Genomic DNA, 16616 nt, shown 5'->3' with positions numbered 1-16616 from the left:
TTCAGTTCTTATGGTTCAGCAGGAGCTGCTCTACTCCAGCTGGGACAGCCTGGCCTACTTTCCTTTGATACCGGACATTTGCATAGTGTGGTGAATGTGCTGCAATGCGTTATGTAGTGTGTTGTGTGCGCTAACACTGGGTCTGGATCACATGCTTTCACAGGCTCCTCCCCTCACCTGGCTAGGGGTGACCCTGCCGTTTATTTACCAGGCGATACAGGCTCCTCCCCTCCTCCAATACCACTGCTGTTATTCAGCTTCCTGTTTGCTCAGGCTCTGCGTGAGCAGAAACACCTGGGGCCTCACTTATAAGAATGCCCTTGAATTTAAATTTAAACGTGATCTCAAATGTGCAGTACCTCCACATAACCAGCAGGTGATTAGCTTCTGTCTTCTGTAAACGTTACAGAGAAATACAATCATATCCACGTTAAAGTGGGATTTTATAACTACTCAGTCATGGTTTTCTGTGAAAGAAAACTGCTAAAAAAACAAAGTGTAGAGAAAATGGAGCATCGCGTAGTTCTGGCAGGTCACGAGAGTCAAGCACTCCGGCCGAATCAGCTGAGGGCTCAGCTGAGTGATGTTAGCCTATCACAGTACATTCACTAACAGGGCGGTCTACTTAAACAGCCTCCCTCTACTCATTCGGCTGCTCCTCCTGCATGCAAGCGCTGCACGTTGCTTCGTAAATCCCCTCCACCACCCCAGCTCCTTCCCCATGCGTCAAGAATTTGCATTCTCCATCCTTATGTGTTAAGAAATTGCATTTGTTCCATTCCTATGTGTTAAGAAGTTGTATTGCTCCATCCTTATGTGTTAAGAAATTGCATTTGCTCCATTCATATGTGTTAAAAACTGCTTTGCTGCTGGATCTGTTCTGTGTGTACCCCTCTAGGGGGGGTTTGGCTGCTGGCCTCCCGGCCTTATCCACGCGGGCTGCGTGGTTGGCGGGAGAGCTCCAGAACAGAGCCATACCGCCAAACATAACTGTATTGCCTTTATTGTCAATAAAGTTCTACTTGATGACAGTGGCCCTGACAGAATAAACCAAAATAATGCATGCCCAACAGAACTGGGTCTGTTTCTGCTGGATACTGCATCCAAAGCAGTGATACAATTATAAATGCACATAAAATTAACATGCTGCAATTCGAAGCAAGAAAAATCCAAGAGCTGAGCACTACAAAGAAACTGGCCCTGAAGCCAACTCTTCTACTGAACTCACATTTTGGTACCTACCGGCAGGCAACCTCTACACAGAGATGAAAAGCAGAAACAAATTCTGACCAAGGACAGGTTGACCATAGCCTGGCCATTAAAAAAGGGCCAATACAACTACAACTGGTTATTCAAGGAAGGCAGGCTCAGGTCACTGCCAGACTGGAGAGGAGTAAGATAAATCAGAGGGACAAGGCTGGAGGCCTTCCAAATCCTCCAGCTATCCCACAATCCATGTGGCTGAGTAAGATAAAGTCAAGAACACTCTGTTTCTGTCAAACTGCTACTGAAATTTCCCAAAAGTATATAAAAGTATACAAATAAGTTGTTCAAACTATATATTTTTTTACAGTATAATCTCCAAAATCAACTACAATGTTGGCTTATGACCCAACATATTGGCCTTCTCCGATGAACATTAACCAGTTCAGGTATGGACTACTTCTGAGAGGGAGGAGCACATTCGAGTGTTATTCCAATATTAGCTCAAGTGTTTGTAATGGTCATCAGGCATATGACCTCTCTCAGTGCGGGGTCAGTGACGGCGTTGAGGTCGACCGCGCCCTCGTAGGTCAGGTGGTAGAAGACGTTGAGGGCCTTGCCGGCCTCGGGCCCCTTCTGCTTGCAGCCGAAGACGAGGTCGATCCACTGGTGCAGCTGGGAGGACACGTACTCGCTCTCCAGGGCCTGCAGACACAGACAAAAAGCAAGGACTTAGCTTAAGAGATCCCAATTCAGTTACACAGCTGCAATGCAAACAGCACGGCAGTACATCTTGTACACGACAGTGAACCATCTTATCGCTTTGCTGCATTTCTTTTTTCTGACTTGCATTGATGTTCAAGCCTTACCTCGTGCCCAGTGATTTAAATTCCGACGATTACAAAATGAAAGGAGAAAATGATATAAAGTGTTCCAAGCAAAACTCGCTCTGGCAATATGCAAGACCCAGTTGGCACGCTGAGAGAAGATAAAATGTTATTGGGCGACCATTCATCATTGTAGACTTTCAAAGCCAAATGAGCATTTTTAAACAACCCGCAGAGAAAAAGACTCCCTTTCAGACACAACACATTACGAGCGATGGTGTTTAGACATCTGTAGTAATGACGCGACGCAGATAAAACATAATTTTCTCTTCAATGGCTAACCAAAAGCAGGAAACATTTACGCTCTCGCATAAAAACAGCCGTTGTGTTCATTTATACAGAGCCGGCCGTACAAAGAGCTCTCGAGCGCCTCCAAATTAAAATGAGTGGCTTGATTGTCGTCGCCGGCTTGTGTCACATTAACGCGTGACAAACATTAAACCCGTACACTTAAACGGCAATTTATATCGTTTAAAGCGCCTACCTCGGCCGCGGATCATCACTCACTTAAATGCGACTTTCCGACAGCTAATTCCGCTTCATTCTCTCCCCGCGCTTAATTAGAACCTTCAATCAAGGGCGGCCGAGATCCGGCGAGCGTCTCCGGCTCCAACTGACATTTTCCCTGACAGGAATGGCGAGCGAGAACGGCGAGGGATCTTGCATAACAAGTTTACGAGAGGCTACGCCACACCAGTAAAAGACTGGAACATGAGGATGGAGTGCTTACATTTACTCACTATAAATCCCACTTTGTACTTTTGCCCATCAAGAAGCAACCGGCCTATAAAGATATTTACAGCTTGGCGATGCACCGCAGTGAGGACCAGTGGCTGGTGGACAGGGAAATTTGACCGATCTGCTTGTTCCATTACAAAGGTTACAAAAAATCTATGACAGCACTGACACAAGAAGCCAATTAATGTTTGATTTATACATAGGATTCAGAGGTAATAGGTTAGTGTACAGGCCAGTTTTAACGTTGCCATTATGAACAGTGCATCAAACAGCAATCAGCAGTATATTAAAAGGACAGTTAATTTTTTGGGGTTTTTGTTTTTTATAAATTAAGTTTTAGTGTATATTTTCTATGTATACAAGCTGTTTTGGAGTTACTTGAAGTGTATTTTCCTGCTTTGCCCTATACTGTACCTGCCATTGTAAACCTGGCAGGTCATCACAAACTTCTCTAAATATCTAAAAAATCATTAATCATACACAAAAAAAAAATCTTTGGCCTACCAAACAATATACACCAATAATTTAAAAAAAACCCTAGAAAGTGAACCATGCCTTTAAGGGACAGCCCACTGAGTAGGCTGCACTACAGTGTGTGGAGAGTGAGCGAGCTCGATTCGACCCAGAGATCGTCCAGCCTCGGCTTGGTCCCGGTCCGCGGTTCTGCAAACATCGGCTCGCCCGACGGCCCTTTCAAAACGCCGCACCTCGGCCCCGCGTCAATCGAGAGCGGCGGGAAACAAAGACCCGCAGAGCCGCTGCCGCCACCGCCACGTTAATCAGGGTTTATAGAGGGGACCCCCGTTTTGGCGCGCGAGTGGAGGAGGGGGGGGGAGAGGAGCCGAGTACCGGGGAGACGGGGGGGACATGAATCAGCGCGTGATTACGCTCTCCGAGGACTGACCTTATCAGCGATTCAGAAAACAATCCTGTCACTTTCACTGGGGGGGTGGAAAGCTGTTCCGCGCTGTCATTTTTAAAAGCCCCCGGTCTCTTCGGTAGGAAAAAAAAATATGAGCTGGGAATTGACAAATTATTCATGTGGAGCAGTTAACCTTTTTATTTCGCCAACATGTCTGTTTCACTACAAATCAAGAGCGGCGTGCACAGGGACGACCATAAGTTTATTACCAAAAATCCATAATATTTAGGCTACAGTTCCTGGGCTGTAATGGTACGAATGTTCAGATTAAGAGATGGCACGACTGGAAAAATAGCAAGACATTTTTTTTTACTCGCTCCTTGGATTTTCACATCTTGCCCACCGTATTATGAAACAAAAAGATTTTGTTCTTCAACCAAAAGCGTACAATTACATCCGTCGTTCTTAAAAATCGTTCAAGAAAGATGCACATCTTTTGTTTACAAATAACCGAAGCTGGTTTTAACACATACCTTTTGGGGAATTAATGCTGTGTAGTCCATCGCTAAGCAACGCCACGCACACACAGGTAAGGGAAGAACCTCAGCGGAGGGACTCCCAGGGACCCAGGTTACCACTCAAAGCGGGAACGGGAGCGTTATTTATGCAGCAATTAGCAGGCTTTGTATGTGTTACAGTGTTCCACGGGGATCATTATGATAATTCATGAATGACTTACACAAGAATTATGTTAATGCTTCAAGGGGATAGCAGCCCTGCAAATCACGTGTATTTATGGTTCCTTTTTTCCCCAGGAATTGCCCCGAACAGTTTGTCGCATATGTTGCATTTCCTTTGTTAAACACGGTGTTTACACTAGTTCTTTTTCCACGGATACTCTTCACTTTATTACAGCCCAGTTGTGCTTTTGTAGGGTACAATATACACGTATGGTGCTGCTCGTCATCTTAAACGGTGATGTATGGCCGGAGTAATTTACGTTCAACGTATCCGGCCTTGAACGCTCGCTTAAAGTAGTAATTTAATTCCAGATTGTGAAAGGGGGACCTTGTTCTTTTTTTTCCCAACTTTTATTTTGTTGTCTTGTACTTATTATAACCTTCAGGCCAATGAAAACACAATTTAGAAGAGCCATGTTTCTTCTCACAGACGTTCAGAGATGAAGAGTAAGGCTTTTCCACCCAGCAAACTGTGAGCTATGGCAAGTCACTTCGACCAAAAGACCCTAAATCTGTGGGAAGGTTTGTGCGCCTGGCTAGGGCCTGCAATTGCTGCCAGACTTCCTGTCCGCTGGCGTCCTGCATTAACCCCCACGGCACTGCGTGGCAGCTTGGGGAAAGCTTGGGAGAGGGAGGGAGAGAGACAGATAGATATAGGAAGAGGTAGATAGAGCTAGAGAGAGAGAGATAGAGAGAGAGAGAGAGAGACAGCTAGAGAGAGAGAGCGAGAGAGAGGGAATTGTTTGGTTCAATTTATGTTCATGCTCTAATGTCTTTTTGTATTTCTATATGTACACTTTGGCAATATTTACTAATGTATTTCATGCCAATAATGCATTTGAATTTGAGAGAGAGAGACAGTGAGAAAGAGAGAGAGGGACAGAGAGAGGAGAAAAGCAGGAAGGCTTTTTCCTCCTAACAGCAGGCCCATTTGAAAGATTTTAGGTAATATGTCCATGAGGGTGTAAATATGCCACTTGACAAGTTAGCTAGCCTGTTTGCATCACAATGCAGGGCAGTTCACAGTTAAGTGTACACATTCTACAGCCTACTTCTGGACTGACAGTTTGACAGCTTCAGGGTCCTGGAGATCCCTCGTCATATTTTAACTTCCCACTTTCCTACATCCCTCTCCCTCCCTACCAATATCCATTCTTTTTTCTCCATCCCACTCTCCATCCATCCATCTTTCTCCCCCTCACTCCCTCCTTCCCTCCCAGCCAGACCTCTGGTCTCGAGTGGCATTCCTGCTGACAGGCGTCTGATTACAGTGTCCGTGATCCTGCTGCCGCTCGGGCTGGGGACTGTCAGTATGCGGTGCGAGACCCTGCTGAACTGGCCGCAGGCACCCCGGGCCAGCCAATCAGAGCTGCGGTGACCTAAGAAACCGAAACTGCTAAAGAGCCAAAATGGCCACCGCTGTATTCAAACCCACAGCCCTTCAGTCACCCGTGTCAAAACACAAGGCCCTTTAGGAAACAGAGGAAGTGGAGACGTGCCTAGCATTGCAGCAGGATAAATGCCCTTTCGTTTTCGCCACCCGGGAAAAACCAAACAAAACGTGAGCTCCAGTATAAACACGTCAGGGATTACTGGGCGAGGGTCAGACCGCCGTTACGCTTATTAGTAATTAATTTTTGATATTTTCACGGAAAGAAGAGAGCTAATGTATTCCTCGCACACTGCAGTGCACAGTTCTCAGGCTTTCCATGAACTGACAGACGCTGCCCTTGTGCAGTTACCTCTGGAGTATTGTGCGTACAGAGGCAGGCAGAAACTCACTCTTTAACTCTACGCTGCACTCCTGTCAAAACTGGCTAGAGAGCCGATCGCTGAGCTGGGCTCCTACAGACGCAGCAGGCAGCAGAGAGCACTTGTGCCAGGAGAGGCAACAGCCACCATCCCCTTTCCTGGGTCTCTCAGCTGAGTGTGACAGCGCTTCCTTGATCAGAAAGTCCTCACAGTTTGGTCTAGAAGAAGAAGGATATATTGTGCTAAACACACACGCTCTGAAACTCTCGCCTCTCGTGTCTCTCCAATACATGACGTGGGTCAATTCCCAACAGCTGTTCCTGAACAAAATCCATACCAAAAAAACCTGTCAAAGAAGAGATCAATTTAGTCAGCTTTTACATCAATTATTCTGATGTAATTGAGGTTAAAGACCAGGCTTATGACTGCAGCGGTAATTTTGAATTCTCTGGTTATACGCATGACTCCCCAACCACACAACCGCCCTGAGAGTAAAGCCTCTAATGAGGAAAATATGTGATTTGGAAAAGCTACAAAAGGCATGAAGTATATATGGAATGACTTAAGTTGACTGCGTCCCAACAACCTCATAGGATTACGTCATAGAATAATGGCCTTCGAGTCTTAAATGGTGACTTTGTTCGCAACGGGAACCGAAAAGGGGAGAGAAAAATGAATTACTAGGTGGCTACTGAGGCACAGGGAGAGTCAGCTGAAGCGAAACTACAGAAAGGCAGCAGAAGCCCCTTTTGTGGGGCAGCTGCAGGGGAGATGGGCCTCTCTAATTAGGCCGAGAGCACTCCGGAGCGGTTAAGAGCGAGTCGGAGGACGACTCGCGGTGTGGCCTGACAAACCCGGGCCTGGCTACAGGATGAGAGTGATTAGACCAGATGACTGGAGCAATTAACTGTGATTCTGAAGCGCCTGAGCGTTGGAGAGGCCGGGCTCTGGGGGAGGTGCTGGGGGAGGGAGGGAGTGAGGGAGGGAGGGGAGACGGTTCTCCCTGTGAGGGACAGGAGAGCTGAGGGGAATGGGGGGCGACAAACCAAAGCTTCGGCTCACGTCAGTGCTGGGGCCAGTCCCATTTTATTTCAGCCAACGTCATAAATAAAAACTAATTCAGGCCTAGTTCCAAGCCAGTCTTCACTCACACGCGATGTTAGCTTGACCTTAATCGTTTTAGAGGACTGAAAATAAGGTGGTGAAAATGCCCTCACCTTGTCCTCAAAGAGCACGACCCTCCAGCTTAGAGTGAGGTTTGCAGGCCTTTCCAGAAGCCGATGGACCAAAAATCACGTGCTGAGAGTGGCAGAAACTTGCCGACCAATCAGGTCAGGCAACAAGAAAACAGTGGTTAAAGACTATTGTCCTTTCAGCGGGAGCTTGGGGCAGGAGCGCTTCCTCGCTTTCTCTATAGAAATGATGTTGCGAGATCACCTGCCCCCCCCCCCTCCCCCCCCCCTCCGTCCTCCCCCCCAATCATAACTAGTTCTGGGATTTGCCAAAGCCAGCCGATAATTCATCCACGCTGGAATGTTCCAGGGCAGGACACGGCGCAGGTACGCCTTGTTATCTGCCGAAAAAAGGATCAAGTTCTTAACCTCCGCTCTGACCTTTCTGTAAAAACGGCTATCTTCCCTGATCTTCGTGTCACGTGAAATCAGGGCGAAAAACAAGAAATGCCTCCTTAACAGGGGTTCTGTTTAAAATCCTGCGAGCCACACGCATCCAGAACCCGTGTTTACGATGGCAACGGGTAACCTTTTACATGCCAAGGTCAATCTGGCAACCCCCGCGCGGGAGTCTGAGCAATGCTCGCGAACACAAGCTCGGATAATGCTTAATATAATGCATAATAAAAAAACCTGCCATTTTGGACTCAGTTTTAATGTCGCTTATGTGGGTTAGAGTCAATGTGGGTTAGCGCTCGCAGTTTAATTAGCTCTTAATTATCTACAGGAAGTTCCCCTCCCCGCTGTGCCTGGCTGTAGCGCTGGTGGACGGGTGCGTTCGTGTGTGTGTGTGTGTGTGTGTGTGTGTCCGTGTGTGTGCGCGCTTTCAGTGGCAGCCGTGACAGAGAATGAAACAGTCCATTAACTCTTCCTGTACAGGTCTGCTGTTGCGAGGTAGGGCTCTCATTACAGATCTCTCATTTGGCCCCGGGAGCCAGCTGACACCCTGTAATGCCAGCCATTCGTCATGAGCGGACACACACACACACAGACACACACACACACGCGCACACACACACACAAATTCATACACTCACAGACATACACATATGGACGCACAGACACACACACACACACATGCACAGACACACATACACTCACAAAAACACAAAGAACACACACACCCACAAACACACACACACACACACACACACACGCACACGCACAGACACACACACATACACTCACAAAAACACAGAGAAGAACACACACACCCACAAACACACACACACACAGACACACGCATGCAAGCGCACACTCACAGACAAATACCCACACTCACTGACACACACACACACACACACACACACCCTTCAGGTTTACCGGCCTTGCAAATAACGATCTGCGCCCGCGCTAGCCGCTCCACCGTCTCCCACTGTAGGAATGTTCTGGAAGCCGGCCTGTGCTAACAGCCTGTGTCAGTGACGAGCCTCCCCAGGTAGACCCCCAGGCCCCGGGTCCGCCGCGTCTCTCGTCTTTCTCGTCTTTTTCGGGCCGGCGCTCGGCTGACTGGCCCGACGGGCTCCCCGATCCGCGCTGCTGTCGTTAAAAACGCTCCGGCTCGCCTCGGCCGCGCTTCCTGCCCTTCCCCGCGTACTCTTCAGGGGGACAATTAAACCCACATTCTGCACAGCCAGCGAGAGCCCGACAACGGGGCCCATTGTTCCCGCCGCATTGAAACCCGCTGCCCTGCTCGCGGGCAGTTAGAGCAGCCCGCGGCGCGCGTAGCCTAGCGGCGGACGAGCGAGCCGCAGGCGCATCATACAGCCGCACGGACAAAGGATCGGACAAGCAGTCTGAGGGAGGGGGGTTACAAAAATCCCATCACTCCTGGTCTGCTGGGCATCACCGTGTATCTTCCTGTCCTTCAGCTGCTGTAGTAAATAAAAATCATTGAATAATAATAAAATAATAATCGTTGAAATGAGTTCCATTTGTGCTACAAATACAATGAAAAACTTTTCATGAAAAACACAACATAATACACGCTTAAAAAAAGACAAGCAAAATCTGATATTAATCAAATTGCCACTGTTGTTGTGGTTACTGATCCTTGAAGCAGAAGTCTGTATCTGTGCTTATTAAAAGTGTCTCCACACACACACACACACACACACACACACACACACACACACACACACACAGAAGCACACACACACACATGCTCCCCTACGGCAGACCGATCGATACAAAGTGGAGCGTACTGAAGGAGCGGGCTATCGATCTGCGCAGAAGCACGCGGTGCCGGGCGCGCTCCGATTGGCCGGAACGCAGTGGAAAGCGCTAGGCGCTGCGTGAGCCAGGGAGACGGGCAGAGGAGCCCGCGGTGAGGGCCGGAGACTCGCACGCCCTTCCTCACGCCTCCCTCACCCTCCTCCACCAGACGGGGTTAGCCGAGAGCAGCCCCTCAGCTTGCGCTAACGCTGCTAGCAGCGCTCATTAACTGCTACTGTACTGCCATTACAGCCGGGCCTATACATAACCTGCGCAAGACGGACAGCTGGGCTGCCACGCCCCCCCAGCAGGCTAAAAGGACTGGAACCCACAGCCAGGGACTGCAGTATTATTATTATAGGGGGGGGGGGAGTCGGCGGGCGCGGATACCCGTCGGCTGGCGGGAAGACGACGCGCAGGGGGATATGATTAATGAGCGGGGGGGTGGCGTGATATCAGCGTCCTGATTAGCACCACAAAGCAGGTCACAGATCAAAGTCATGTGCATTTCATGAGCTCTGATCACCACTTTTTCGCTTTGCTGCACAAAAGCCCCGCGAAAACGAAACGGGCAACTTTACAGGCCTCCGGATTATAAAGAGGACAGGCACTGGGCCTATGGCGTATTTACAGAAGAAATGGGTAAGGAAACGTGAACGTCTTCTTCTAGGGTGGATTACAAACTGTTAGCGCCCAGAGGACGAGCTTCAGAAACACAAGGTAGAGAGACAGGAAGCAGTCACGAAGCTTTGGGATCCCAGGAGCGAGGAAGTGGTGCGCAGATGTCTGAAAACCAAGACTGCAGCAGCATAACATAACTAACCCCAACCCTCCACCCCGCCCCCCCCAACAAAAAATGCGCAGCAAACGAGATGCGGTCGGGAGAGTCGAAAACGACCCGACACTGGATATCTCCTCCCCGCGGGGGGGACAGATATTGCTTTGCCAGCAATCAAAAGTCCTTGACATCTCTGAGGCGCGGGAGGCTCAGGTAACGGGGGAAGTGGACTGGGCCCGACAGGAAAAAACACTGTCTCTCCCCATTAGCGTCTCCCCGTTTCGGAGGGAGGACGTGTCTTACCAGCCTGTTTGTGCGCACAAACTCTTCTGGGGTCTTGGCCCACGGCGGGAGGTCCACGTCGGACACCGGCGTCCCATCAGCCATCACTCCCAGCGCGTAATTATTGGAGTTGACAAACATCTCCGGGAGATAGTAAAATTCCGGGATCAATTCCTGTAGAGAGAGAGAGAGAGAGAGAGAGAGAGAGAGACAGAGAGAGGGAGAGAGAGAGAGGGAAAGAGAGAACGGTTACAAAGTTTGCAGCGATGTCGACCTTGTCGAGTAGCACTGAACCAAAGGTGGGGGGAGGGGGGTGGATGGATACGAAGTAGCTGGTTGCTGATAACACGGCTGCGATAAAAACGATCAGCCTGAAAGAAACGGCGTGCGCGCATTCGATTGCCGGCGCGCGACGCGTTTAATTATTCCCGAGGAGCGACGGGACGGCAGGTCCCGAAAACGCCTAATTAAAAGGAGAACTCCGGAAGGCGAATTCACAATGCGTTCGCAGATATCGGAGAGGAGAGGGGGGAGAACGCGCCTTAATCTCCTGCCCTTCTCCCTGCGCTGGAGAAACGCAGGCCCTGCTTGAAACGTACCATTACTCATGGAAATTACATTTCAAGCTCCTCCGCTGCCACGCGCTGAGAAATGTCACCCTGATAAAAGCAATCAAAACGCTACGGCGTATGCGCCGAACTGGCATTTCTGAACTCCTCCGCTAGTTTAGAGATCAGGGCAAAGACTAATGTGGAAACAGGAAATGGAAATTCTAACATTCCCTCAGATGCTGTTTTTACCAAGTAAGAGCAGCTGACCAGCCAAAAACCTCCTGAGCCCAAATATATTACACAGCTTTAAAAATATGTGTGTGTGTGTGTGTGTGTGTGTGTGTGTGTGTGTGTGTGTGTGTGTGTGTGTGTGTGTGTGTGTGTGTGTGTGTGTGTGTGTGTGTGTGTGTGTGTGTGTGTGTGTGTGTGTGTGTCTGTGTGTCTGTGTGTGTGTGTGTGTGTGTGTGTGTGTGTGTCTGTGTGTGTGTGTGTGTGTGTGTGTGTGTGTGTGTGTCTGTGTGTGTGTCTGTGTGTGTGTGTGTGTGTGTGTGTGTGTCTGTGTGTGTGCACGCACGTGCATGTGGAGTGCGTCTGTCTGTGTGATGTGCATGCATGCGTGTGGGCAAACCTGGTAAACATGTAATCCAGTGCGTAATGCAATCCATATTGCATTGCCCCTATACCAGCGCTCCCTGTCTATATTAAATCACCCACAGCATAATACACAGGTAGACGGTACATGCTGCATGGAAAGACCTATAAAACCATAACAGATTTAAATACATCATCGCTCTGGCATAAACACAGAAAAGGGCCTGGCATCATGGTGAACACAGGCGGGAGAAACCATCAGAGCTCACTACTGTCTGGGTACACAGGACTGCTTATGGAAAAAATATATATTTCAATATGCTGTTACAGTAAGCAAAGCCATATATACACCTCAGATGTGAATAGGAACCATGGTAGCATGTTGAGGCTACCAAGGCTACATTCTCTGTGCTTTGAAAAGTGCTGGGCCCCACCTCAGCTCTAACATCAACAACCGAATGCCGGCATGTTCTACTGGAACAGCCAGCAGGAAGGTCTGTGAAGCTCGAGTGTACACACAGAATTCTCTTTGACATGCTACCTACAAGCCGGTAATTGAAATGGAATATACTGCGACATAACGTGGAAATGTGGTCTGTTCAACATGATAAATATATTTCACGGCGGTGTTTTTGAAAAACACGGCTATGTACTGCAACGTCTGGATGCGCCGATAATTTATGTACGTGCTCATACATTGTGAAGCGCTGTAATGGACGATGTGTTTGATTTCAGATTTCAATTTTTTCATATTCCAGTTCTGTAAGGGTGTAAACGTGACAGAAGAACAAAATGCAGTGGCTGTGCTATAGAGGCTAAGGCAGGGTGGAGAGCGTTGTGCTGTACAGAGGATGCAGTACTAGCTGCAGCACCCTCCACACACCGAGTGTAAATTGAGAGTGTGAGTGCTGACTGCGCTGTGTGCTGGCTGGGCTGTGTGCCGACAGACAGACAGACAGCCAAAGATAGACCCATAGAGGAGTGGACCGGATGAAACACAAAATTTCTTTTTTTTAATCAGATCTGCGTTTTGTAGTTGTTCCAATGACCTTTGGTATGCACTCTTCTACGTCGTTTGAATAAAAGTGTCTCTCAAATAAATGTAATGTAAAATCCAGTGTGGGGGTACAAGTAGGCCAAGCTGACACGACAGCCATGGAGACAGGGATTAAACCACGACGGCCGTATCGACAGACGAGACAAAGGAAGGAGCACGGTGAAGTTTATCTCCAACCAACCGCACCCCCTCCCCTCCTCCCAGCCCCCACCGTCAAGGCGACAGAATCAGGGAGGCGAATGTTGGGAGCGGGGGGGCAGCGCTGCTTGAAAGCGCGCCGGCTCCTGGTGGTGGAGGAGAGGGGAGATAAGGGTCCCGCGGGGGCCGGGGGGGAGGTCAGGGGGATCGGTAAACTGCGGCCGCGAGCCGTCTCCCCGCGGGACAGGCCCGCTGACAGACAGGGCATCGGGGGCGAGGGGCTCGCCACACTTGTTTGGGCTCTCGGGGCGAAGCGGCGAGCCTCTCCACTCAACACCTCGAAAGCACTCTGTCCCGCGACGAAAGGCAGGACGGGGCGGGGCTGGGCGGGGCGCCGTCCGGGACGAGGGTCACAGGGACACGGCCCGCGCTCCGCTAGCAGCGCTAAAACTGAGGGGGGATGACACGGCGCCACCGCGTTTAAAAATCCGCCCTTTCCCTCCTAATGTTCACTTCAGCTCGGACCTCACCCAGTTCCACTCTGCGGTGTTTAACAGAGTCCTGAGACTCAAAAGCTGAAGTTACACAAACTCTCTTCCCTGCACAGGGGTGCTCATTGTTTAATTAACACCGTAACCCCCTCCCCCCCCCTCAGGAACCTACAATCGGCAGTTTGACTGGCTGGCCTGGAGAAAAATGAAAAGTGAAAAGCATAGTGACCCCGTGCGCGGAAAAGAAAGCTGACAATTATAAACGCAAACAAACACAGGAGCGCCTCCCCTGCCTCCCTTTCCCTCCCCCTTGGTTGAAACAGGGAGTGTAAAACAAGCGTTAGCGGTTAGCTTAGCGTTAGCAGTGGAGGCCGGGGGGAGAGAGGAGCTGGGGAGAGTGCGTCTCCTCCTGGCTGAGGAGCAGGGTGGGCAGGGTGCTGTTTAACAGGCCAAGGAGGGGAGGAGGGGGCAGCTTTGGTTGGGGGGGGGGGCAGAGTGGCCCCCTCGCCGGGATGTCAGAGGCCAGCGGCCGTGATCCGAAATCCTGTCCCGCCACGGGTCAGCGCACAGGCGCCCCCCGGCCTCCCCGGGATTTGGGGGTGGGGGGCACGTCCAGGGGCCCCCGTGTTTCAGCTCGCCGCCGGCCAGAGCAGGGGTCGGCGGATTGGGGGCAGGGTCAGGCCGGAGGGGCCAAGCCAGAGACAGGCTGGATCAAGGAGGCATTAACCCCTAATCGCTTCTTTCACTCCGATACAAACTGCCGGGGCTTTTCTCTTTTTTTTTCTTCCTTCTTTCTTTAAACACTCCTTTTTGTCCTGCTCTTAGGAAAGCTGGAGGATTGTGCAAAACAACTGCTCATTTGAGAAGAAAATGTTTAGTAAAGTTTAGCAAATTCCACACCAAATTGATCCGTCACTTTCTCTCCCCCCTGAATTTGTAAGTGGCGGATTTTGACCGTTTACAGCCATCTGAGGTAGCGGTATGAGAAAGCGACACCACAAATACGAAAGGAAAATTCTTATTTTTGAGCCTCGTTGTACCCTCGTCGCCTGGTGTGATGAAGATACGACCCCACACCGCCCACATGCTGCGATGTGCACTCAGGTCTTACCTGTAATGTAAGCCACATGTTTCCCTCTTTTTACTAGACCAATCAGCAACAGGCCGACATGGATACTACCAGCCCAAATCAAACCCGACAACGTAACCGCGGCGCCGTACAGTGACCGTTTTAAGATGGCCGTGACACTGGCGAAGGTGGGGCTCGGGGGCCTTTGAAGCAGGGTAAAGGGCCCCGGCGTCGGCCCGCTGCGGGCGCGGCCGACCGGCCCGAACCCGGGTGCTTCCGCGAAGGTTCAGCGGGAGGTTACGGTCCAGACCCACGGAGGGAAAATCTGGATTAGTCGGCCGCTTTGATCGCAAATCCTCCAGCTTTCACGGCAGTGTGACAAGCATTGGATCTGACCAGACATGTGCTTCAACTTTTTCTATTTAATCTTATTTTTTTTACGGACGGGACGATAGGCAGTATCTATACAGCCAGGGAGAGGACACCTGTTAGATTTCCTCTCCTAAGAAACCGAGAGCGAGACAGACTTCATTCTTATTGCACAGCTTGGTTGACTGACGCACGGTGGATGAAGCAAATTACGCTTTTCCCAGTCACTGAGGAAGTCCATACAGACGTATCCTTTTGCTCTCGCTTGACGGGTCAGGTGTGCTGCAGACTGTGTGTTTAGTAAGACCGAACACCTACGTTATCTGTGGAACTGTGAACAAACTACCCAAAAACTAACATCTAAATGCCATTCTAGAGGTATGACTCCTACCAAAACCTGTGTGAGTACAATGTAAGAGAATGCATGCACACAGTGCACTTAGAGACTCTTCCACACTTGTTCTATGTCACTATGCGTGTACAAGTATGTGTGCATGCATTCTTGCATACTTGTAAAAGGGATATATAGTTGGTATGTGTACATAGTTTTGGGTGTGTGCGTATGTGCATCTTTTTGTACGCAGTGTGTGTGCATTGTGTACAATGTGCATAAGTTTAATTTATTCGTCGATTTCATTAAATAAAACTTTGCAGTTTTTAAACTACCGATAGCAGCTAGTTTGTTTTCAGGACAGGGGGATAAAGCTTGAATTGACTGGGGGACATGAATACATCTGTTAAAATGTAGATATTTCGCTGCATGCGGACAAAGGCGAGGGACATTTTTCCCAGTCACGGAGGAAGCATGTATACGATGTATTTTTTAGCTGTCGCATGGGGCTAAGTCAACCTTGAGGTGACTAGCGCTCTCCCCCCAGCCTGCCTGCACTGGCCCCACGGTGGCAGGATGAACTTCCCAAAGAGGTCAGAAGAGCACACTCACTGGCTGACTTCCAGCGCAGGCTATTTTTCATATTTATTTAGAGAAGTCAGATCTATTCACAGAGAATGGGTCAGAGAATGGGAGAAAAGGATGTGACTTTAACAGGTGGCAGTGGAGTGTAATGGTTAGGGAACTGTGCTTGTAACTCCCAACCTGTGGGTTTGATTCCTAACTGGGGCACAGCCATTGTACCCTTGAGCAAGGTTCTTAGCCTTTAGTGCTTCAGTGAATATCCAGCTGCATAAATGGATCATATATAAAAAATCTCATTTGAGTCACACTGGATAAGCGCATCGACTAAATGTTGAAAGTATTGTAATGAAATGTAATTGCAGTACACAAGCAGCTCACAGTACACAAGCTGCTCACAGTGAATAAGCAGCTCACAGTAAACGAGCAGCTCACAGTAAATAATCAGCTCACAGTACACTAGCTGCTCACAGTGAATAAGCAGCTCACAGTACACAAGCAGCTCACAGTACACAAGCAGCTCACAGTGAATAAGCAGCTCACAGTACACAAGCAGCTCACAGTGAATAAGCAGCTCACAGTACACAAGCAGCTCACAGTGAATAAGCAGCTCACAGTACACAAGCAGCTCACAGTGAATAAGCAGCTCACAGTACACAAGCTGCTCACAGTAAACAAGCAGCTCACAGTACACAAGCTGCTCACAGTGAATAAGCAGCTCACAGTACACAAGCTGCTCACAGTGAATA

At 49.4% G+C, this 16616-nt stretch overlaps 1 protein-coding gene across 1 annotated transcript in view; it reads right to left on the bottom strand.

Moving 5' to 3' along the window:
- LOC135254811 (lipopolysaccharide-responsive and beige-like anchor protein) overlaps positions 1-16616 on the bottom strand; it is a 208477-nt gene that overhangs the window by 24509 nt on the left and 167352 nt on the right. Inside the window, 2 exon segments of the mRNA XM_064335333.1 lie at positions 1741-1908; positions 10710-10862. Of these exon segments, the coding sequence (XP_064191403.1) occupies positions 1741-1908; positions 10710-10862 (321 nt within the window).

This window comes from Anguilla rostrata, chromosome 5, assembly GCF_018555375.3.
Source record: "Anguilla rostrata isolate EN2019 chromosome 5, ASM1855537v3, whole genome shotgun sequence".
Taxonomy (NCBI): domain Eukaryota; kingdom Metazoa; phylum Chordata; class Actinopteri; order Anguilliformes; family Anguillidae; genus Anguilla; species Anguilla rostrata.
Note: the sequence above shows the minus strand (reverse complement) of the source record. Positions and strands in the feature narration are given on the sequence as shown.